General features: G+C 41.3%; 1 protein-coding gene across 1 annotated transcript; it reads left to right on the plus strand.

Annotated features, from left to right (window-relative positions):
* The first annotated feature begins 679 nt into the window (after positions 1–679).
* Positions 680–8142, plus strand: otx1 (orthodenticle homeobox 1). The gene is made up of 4 exons (XM_034682391.1): positions 680–998; positions 3537–3727; positions 4690–4841; positions 6329–8142. Exons 2-4 carry the CDS (start codon positions 3631–3633, stop codon positions 7076–7078), a joined length of 999 nt encoding a protein of 332 aa, XP_034538282.1. The 5' UTR covers positions 680–998; positions 3537–3630; the 3' UTR covers positions 7079–8142.
* Positions 8143–8617: the final 475 nt, after the last annotated feature.

Here is an 8617-nt window from a genome sequence, read left to right on the forward strand (position 1 = left end):
TCTCACATTCACTTTTGAGGCATGAAAAAAGACTTGACCTAAAGAGTTTAAACAAAACCTGCCGAGGTCTCCCGGCCTCCGAGGAGCTGTTTTTCTGCTCTTGATTCTCTAACATGCAGCTTTCTGTCAAACCAAACACACTGTCACAGTTCACTATACTAAAACCTGTATTTTTAATTTTCTTATGACTTTCTTTAAAAAATGAAGCTGATGTTTTTATTCTTTAAAATAGGGGAGGGGGGGGCTCATTGTTCATTTTTTTCAGATCGAATTAAAACAAGGCAATTTTTGAAGAAAGTAGCTTTAAGATGAGGTTAAGTCCACAGAAAATGTGTTCTAACGAGACAAGCTCTCTTGTTTGTTTCTCCATACACACTGCTGTACATTCTATTCATTAACTAAATAAAAAAACTTTCTATGAGTAGATCCTGAGTCTTCGTCTTGCAGGCCTCTAATACATTTCCATCTTTTAAAAACCTCTCTGGCTCGTCCGGTCTCAGGACCGGGACCGAGATGAGGAGGAGGACTAGAGGGGAGGTGGGGGGGAGTGGGAGTGGGCCTTCCCCGGATGCCTCTGCAGCCCATAGGCCGCCCTTGCCGTCCGTCAGCCCTGTTGCGCGCGACGATTGGCTGCGAGAGGCGGATCCGCAGGTGTCCTCCGCTCATAGAGGCGCGGGGCGGAGAGAAGGTGATCAATCTCCATTAGAACACTCTGACAGACAACGACAAGCCCCCTGAAAGCAAATGAGTTTGATTTATTTGGCTGTAAAAACACCAGGAACCGTACCGAGGACGCGGTGACGTCCGTGTGCTGTGTACTGCGCGTTTGTCCGTGATGCTGCTCGGTTTGCACGCGGTTGTTTGTTTTTGAGCGAGTCTGCTGCTGTTGCTGTTTGAGTTTTGTGCCCTGCAGACTTCCTACTGCTGGATAATTTTACTGCTGCTCGCTTCTTGTGGCCCGACAGCTCGGGGGAGAAGGTAAAAGGAGGAAAACCCAGGTAAAGTTTCCACTGTTTACTCTTTAACTTAATGTAGGTTATTTTAGTTTGAGCGCATTTCGACTCCAGGGAGATAAACCATTCCATCAAAAGCTGCAGCGACAGAAAAGTATTTTTTGTAGACATTAAAGGGACGGAAAACCACGTTGAAATGTGACATGTGGTTCTGCATGTTTTCCATTTGCTTCGCGTAACGTTTGTGTGTTTTAATCTGACATATCAATTAATCACATGAGGACTCCAAACCGAACCGGGGAAACGGAGTCAACTTTCTCTTGAGTAGATAACGTTCATATTTCTCTTCCAATCCATTCACTTTTTGAAGAGCAGTTGGCCATTAAAACGTCTGAAGCACTCGGTCCATAATTGGAGAGGCGTGTTTTGGTTTTTGTTAATTTATTTTGTAGATAAGAGCTCTCGTGAATCGCTCTCTCCCCGGAGGTCTAATCTAAATTCTAATTGAGTTCATTTGCACCGAGATCTCGGCCCCTTTCACTCCGGCCTGGCAGGGCTGCAGTGCGGCTGTAAAGCCGCTGAATACACGTTTGGTGGGTTCAGGTTTGGTTTGGTCAGTTAGGAGCTCATTGTTCAAATAATCTACCACTAAAGAGCTGCTAATTTAATTCACACGCTTAAAACCCAAAGCTGTTTTCTTTGCTTACACTGAGAGGTCAGAATTAAACCAAAAGATCCCTTTACAGAAATATAATTCACACGTCAAATCATCAATAAACTTAATTTGAGTTTTCTAAATCTATAAACGGAAGAATTGTATTTTTTTGTTGAATTCTCTATTCACTGGATTCAGAAAACTAATTTTATTTCCTATTTTTGAGTTTTAGAAGCAGTCGGCTGAGGAGATGTTTGTTCATTTTATTTCTAAGTGTAAAAATTAATTCAGCCTATAGTTGTCATAGGGAACCAACATAAAGTTAATAACGTAAGTTATCCTTTAATTTGACAAACTATGATATTCTTTGACAGAACTGAAATATATGAAAATACTTGCAGCTCTTTGAACACTTTTTAAAAAATCAATCTGCTTAAAATCAGGAGGAGAAATGGACAGAAGTTCGCTCCTCTTTTTGGGAGCGTAAATAATAGAAAGAGAACTGCTGTTGAAGATTTGGGAGTTATTTAAATAGAAAAGAAATGATCTGTAGAAACGAGTTGGCCCCGAGGACTCCTGGAATATTTCTGTAATTTAAAAAATAATAGGCCTATAAAAAAGGAGATTCATGTCAAATGTTTTATTCAGTGATTTTTATTCCGTGGTAGTTTCAGTAGATTGCAGCCGGGCACTGAGGATCCACAGGAGTCTCGTTGTGTCAAATACACACAAAGTTTGATGACCCGAGACAAACAGAAGGAATGAAACTCAGAAAGAGTTCAGACGAGCACAGCTTGGATTTTTACAGATTATTAAACCTTATACAAAAACACTTTTTACATGACTGTGTGTATGTGTACAGGCCTTTTAAATACACACACCAAAACTACACGTGTTTATTGAGGAGAATTCAAAATCAGCCAATATTTTTTACGATGAAAATAAATCAAACACAGACACAAAAAGTGTGGAAGCGATAAAGAAACTGCATTTTTAGTTACTGGAAAAAGGCTTATAATTTTATTTTATTCTAAACTCGTCTTGTTTTTGGAAACTTAAAGTGACAGATTTTGATGAAATATTCGGTTACTTCCAAAATAAATGAGGCACTTAGATCTTGGACATTGTTACTTAATCTCGTCTATCTGTGATTCCGATTGAATAGAGTAATATTTATTTTAGATAAGTTTTTCACATGAAGAAAAAATAGCCAAGTGACCGAAAAAAAGTGTACTGAAATAAATAGTGAGATTGAAAATAGTCTGTTATAAATATTCAGCAGGTGATCCGTATAGAGACGAGCAATGTTTTCTAAAAGGTCATGAATTATTGAGACTGAACCCTACATTTCCTCCTCTGATAGTGAGACTTTGGACGCACTCAAAGAGGTGAAAAATCAGCGTGACGTCAGTTTTTGGATTATTTTAGTTTTTGCCATGTGTGAGCGGGTTTGCAGCAGCCGTTTGACCCCAGTTATCCTCTGACCAAAAACCCAATACCCCTGAAGGGATTCAATGTTCGTCTCTGCTAGAAATAATGCCTGTGTCATGCGTTCATTTCACATTGTTACCCGCTGCTTCTCAAGAGCTACCGAATGATTTCTTTCAAGGCTTTTAGATTTTTTCTACAATAGTTAATGTTTGCATTCCCGAGTAATGCCAAAGTCAGAATAAAGCAGTGTGACCAGGGAAGGGTCATTTTACTACAGCCTAAAAACATTTAAAATAACAGCAACAACAAAAACAAGAAAGACAAAAACTCATTTTTGGGTAACTGTTGTGACAAATTCAACATACTTTGTGAGTCTTGAACTTTTACAGACAAAACAGGCTAGAGTGTTCTTACTGTAGGCCTATGTCAGTCTTTAGATATGATTTCCTTTGCGTGTTTCTCATATTGCCGTCCTGTGTATGTGTGTGCGCCTGCAGTTTTCTTGGATCGGTCCCCTGTCCCGTCAAGCTGCAGCATCGGGGGAAAACGAACCACTGGCCTGAGCTGGGTGGAGCAGTGACCGCCTGTAGCATGATGTCCTACCTCAAACAGCCCCCCTACGGCGTCAATGGCCTGGGGCTGAGCGGCGCTGCCATGGACCTGCTGCACCCGTCAGTGGGCTACCCGGGTACGACCCTGACACACACACATACACACACTTAAACACACACCTTTATATAAACATGAATGCATCCGGCGTGGACCGGTTTACAGGGATAAAAGTCGCAGGGCTTAAAGAAGTGGGAGAGCTCGAGTTGGCATAGAAAACAACTTAAAATGTACCACCCAAAAAAAGCACTTCTCTTTTTTCTATTTTTATTATTTGTGGACAACTTTTAATTATTTTAAAAATGTTTGGGGACCTCTATAAAACAGGAGTACTTTAAGATGGTGACATTATTTTCAAAGTTAAATAAAGACCAGTTTGGTGCAGACTATTTAAAGGCATATCAGCTGTAAAATATAACATTTAAAAGTAGTTCCGTGTCAGAAAGTAGTCCGTTAACACTCATGACAAGTAGCCTTAGATAAGTTATATCTAAAAGACTAAAACTGTGTTCACTCTGCCTGTCAGTAAGGATAAATATCCTGCTTTTTCAGTCTTTTTTTAAAAGGAAAAAAATAGGCTTTCTGTTAATAACTGGTGCTCTGTTAGGATACTCCAACCACAGCACATTTTGCATCTTTACAACTTCCTCTTTACACAATGTTATGTCAATAGCCAAAGTAGTTTAGTGTTGTTGTTTTTTTTTACCTTGACTGATGACAAAAAAAATGTGTAAAATGTTTTTAGTTACGGTTCAACATAAATTAGACCAAGGTCGTGATTTTATTGTAAAGATAATTATTTCGAGGATGTTTTTAAATAGCCTAAATGTGAATTCCTGTAAGCTAATTAGTGCCGACTGCCTGTGACGTAGTCTAATTTTAAATGAACCACCTGTTCTCCTGGGCATGTTTATGTAAGGCTACAGTGGCACATCAGGGGCCACTGAAACGTGGGTGCATATAAAGAATTATTCCATGAATTCGCGTGGTAGCCTAATGACGCAGTTTTAATTGTGGTCTGCTTTTTTTTTTTCTCTGCAGCGACTCCCAGGAAACAGCGGCGGGAGAGGACAACCTTCACGCGCTCCCAGCTCGACATCCTGGAGGCTCTGTTCGGTAAAACCCGGTACCCGGATATTTTCATGCGCGAGGAGGTGGCACTGAAAATCAACCTGCCTGAGTCCAGAGTCCAGGTGAAAAATAAAGCCTTCCTCTGCACCTCCATGTGTTCAGTTAAACTGGAAATGTCCCACAACATGAATCTGCCAGGGTGAATCATGAACTCTAATCTAGAGGCCTTTTAGGAGCTAAATGGAGATTAATAATGCTATCAGCTGAAGTTGCATAAGTTATGTTTTAATACGCTGAATCTTTCAAGTTGTCCCCCTCCTATTTCATCGTTTAACTACTTAAACATTATCACCTAAATCTCAATAATAATACTTAAAGGCCTAAATTGACAGACTAGCTCCAACTAAAATACCTGAACACACATTTTTATAGCCAGCTCACTTTTCAGTCCTCAGCCTGATACTCTGAAATTACTCATTTATTAAAAAACATGGTCTAAATGATTTCATTTAGCTGGATGTTTCTCTTTCTGAGCAAAGGTGTGTTTTTAACGCATTAACTATTAGCTCTTGTCTCATTTATTGACTGTTGATGATGATTAATTACCTTGTTGTTTGGCTGACTACTTTGTTGCCAAGCCTATTTTTTTCTCAAATGTAAAGTATATATCACAAATCAAACCAGGTTTAAATATATAGGAAAATGCATGAAAAATGTGGTATCATTATGGTAGGAATTTTAGAAGTGTGTACTTGAGCTATCACAGATGTAAGCTCATGTGGTTACATAAAAAGCAAAGGGCAAGTTTTTATGATTACAGTGAGATAATAACTGAGATTAGACTTCTCATTAAAGGACTTACCTACCAACAACATCAGTGTAATGCCATTTAGGGTAATTTGATGGGGATGGTTGTGTTCAAGTGCTTTTGTTTTTTATTTTTATAATTTCTCCTTTTCTTCTTCTGTATTCTGGTTTAGCTTCTATTTTTAAGACTTTTTATGCAGTAAAAAAAAACAAAAAAAACGGTTGGCACATGTTGATAAAAAAAAAAGAAAAACTACCTTCAGATTCCATTCTCTCTGCTCGAGCTGAGTCTGTTCATTATTATTTGATGTAAACTTAACAGCAGGCAGTGTAATTTGACCTGAATCATGGGCTCTGTAATGAAGAGACCAGAGGTTTACCAGCAAATACTCCACAAACAACTCACCGGTGTACTATGATGTTGAACAAATTCTACTCTTGAAAGGCATTAGGGGAAAACCAAGGCCGGCCTCTCTCTCACACAACTTGAGTTATTCTCAGAATGTGTGTGTGAAACAAAACGCTCTACATGATCCTATCCTCTCTGAGCTCTAGAGTTACCCTACTGTGTGGTGAAACCCTATAGCCTGTTATCTTAGAGCCGTCTACCTGGTATGAAATTAGACCCCTGGCTGGTCCAAGCCAAGGGGCCAGGGTGGAAATGAACCTCGGTGGCTAATAACCCCCAATTTTCCTCCATAATGTACTGCCAAGATGGCCTGGGAGTATCTTTTTAGTATGAAAAGCTGAGGTTGCAGTGTGTGTATGGTTGCTAACTCCTGGCTGGTGATCTTGGTTGCAGGTGTGGTTCAAGAACCGGAGGGCCAAGTGTCGCCAGCAGCAGCAGAGCGGAAGCAGCACGAAAGCCAGGCCGCCAAAGAAGAAGTCGTCTCCAGCCCGGGAGAGCACCGGTTCTGAGAGCAGCGGCCAGTTCACACCTCCTGCAGTGTCCAGCACAGGCTCATCCTCGTCTTCTTCCTCCTCCACCAACCACACAGGCCCGGCAGCGCTCAGCAGCACCTCTACCTCCATCAGCACGGTGTCCTCCATTTGGAGCCCTGCTATCTCCCCTGGAAACGCTCCTGCGCCTGCCGTGGCCCCGCTCCCTGAGCCTGGACCCCCTTCTAACGCTTCCTGTATGCAACGCTCAATGTCAGGCTCAGCCGCCGCAGCCACCTCCTACCCCATGTCCTACAACCAGACGCCGGGCTACGGCCAGGGCTACCCCGCTCCATCCAGCTCGTACTTCAGCGGTGTGGACTGTGGCTCCTACCTGGCCCCCATGCACTCCCACCACCACCCCCACCAGCTCAGCCCCATGACGGCCTCCTCCATGTCAGGCCACCCGCACCACCACATCAGCCAGTCATCAGGCCACCATCACCATCACCACCACCACCAGGCGTATGGTGGCTCCGGCCTGGCCTTCAACTCTTCCGACTGCCTGGATTACAAAGAGCAGACTGCAGCCTCCTCGTGGAAGCTCAACTTTAACGCCACAGACTGCTTGGACTACAAAGACCAGGCCTCCTGGAGGTTCCAAGTCTTGTGATCTGGCTTTTTTTCCACCCCCTTCTTCCCTCCCGGCTCGTCTGCTCCCTCTTCTTTTATGTTCCACATCAGCTCATTGCTTGTTTTTAAAAAGACAAAAAGAGTTTATGAACCATAAGATTACAAAGATAGCAGCAGGGATGCTCAGAAAATCGGACTTTGTTTTTCCTCCGTCTTGTCCTCCAGGTCTTTTGAAAATACAAAAATTGTAGAAGAGAAACAGTTCAATTCTGTGAAGAGAAAACATCAGGAGCAGGTCGCTGACAATGAAGGGTGGGTTTTTGAGACGCTGCTTCCAGGATGATTGAAAACTGTTTTTTCCAAAAAAAGAAAAAAAAAAAGTCATTTCAACCAAACTCCTTTGACCACCAGCTCTCTGGCTCTTTGGATGGGAGGAATATTTTCCCCTCTGCTGCACCAACAAGAACTGCCTGCAGTGCCCCTCTTTACCTCCAACCCACCCAATCAAACCCTGTATAGTTTTTATTTCTGAAATTTGTTATTTTAGGATGACAGAGATTTTTTAGTCAGCTACATCAAGCAGCTGAAATATGTAAATATGTATTTGGGTCAGTTACAGTGACCATATTTAGTTGGTGTTTTTTTCTGAATTTGAAATTGTTTATTACCACTTTGGAAGAAAAAAAAAGAAAAAACCTGTATGTAAATCTTTCCAAATATTCCAAAGAGATCAAATTGGCCATAAAGTTCAGCTTTTATATGCGTTGTTTTACTCAGAAAACAATGTTTGGGCAAATTAAAAATATCTTGGAACAACCTAAAACATAGATGCAGAAGTGCTCATGGGCGACTGTTTCCCGGATATTATTATTCTAGCCTCTTCGTTTTCAAAGCAGACCTCCTCTCTTGGGCATTGTCGTGATTTATTGGACATGTTTGAACGCAGCACTTGGCTTGACATTGGAGTTGGAGCATTTTTTTTTTACATTTTTGGAGAGGATATGTGGATTTATAGCTCCAAAAATGACAGTGAAATGTTGAATGTATCTTCAAGGCGACCACCCTTACATACATGTTCATCCAATAAAGATCCGTTAAGTCATATTTATTTCCCAAAGTGTCTCAGTTTGATTCCCATCAGGGAGTCAAATTTTCATTTGTTGTATTTACTTTTTTTAAAACATGTACACCAGCTAATTACAAACTCAACATTCCCGTTTTCTCTCATTTGAATTAGTTATACTTTTATTCAAAAGCTTGTTGAGTTAGTTTTCTGCTAATTATAAACAGGGTAAATGCAAATGAGTCCGTAATTAATACAAGCCGTGAACGCCGCATTTCCATTTTAGAGAGCAGCCGGTTTAATCCCCTCTGTCTCCGTCTTTAAATTGAAACACTAACATCTCTCCCCTCGCTGAAGGGACACTAAGTGTCTCTTTTTTTTTTAAACTGCAGTGTTAAAAAAGCCCTAAATATCGAGCCGGGAGACATTTGATCGAGGCGTAATTGAATGCAGCGCTGTAATGGCGCGATAATTACTCCTGCGCCCTGAGTCGGTTTCTCCAAAATAACCTGCAGG

The sequence above is a fragment of the Notolabrus celidotus genome, chromosome 4, assembly GCF_009762535.1.
Source record: "Notolabrus celidotus isolate fNotCel1 chromosome 4, fNotCel1.pri, whole genome shotgun sequence".
In the NCBI taxonomy this organism is placed as follows: domain Eukaryota; kingdom Metazoa; phylum Chordata; class Actinopteri; order Labriformes; family Labridae; genus Notolabrus; species Notolabrus celidotus.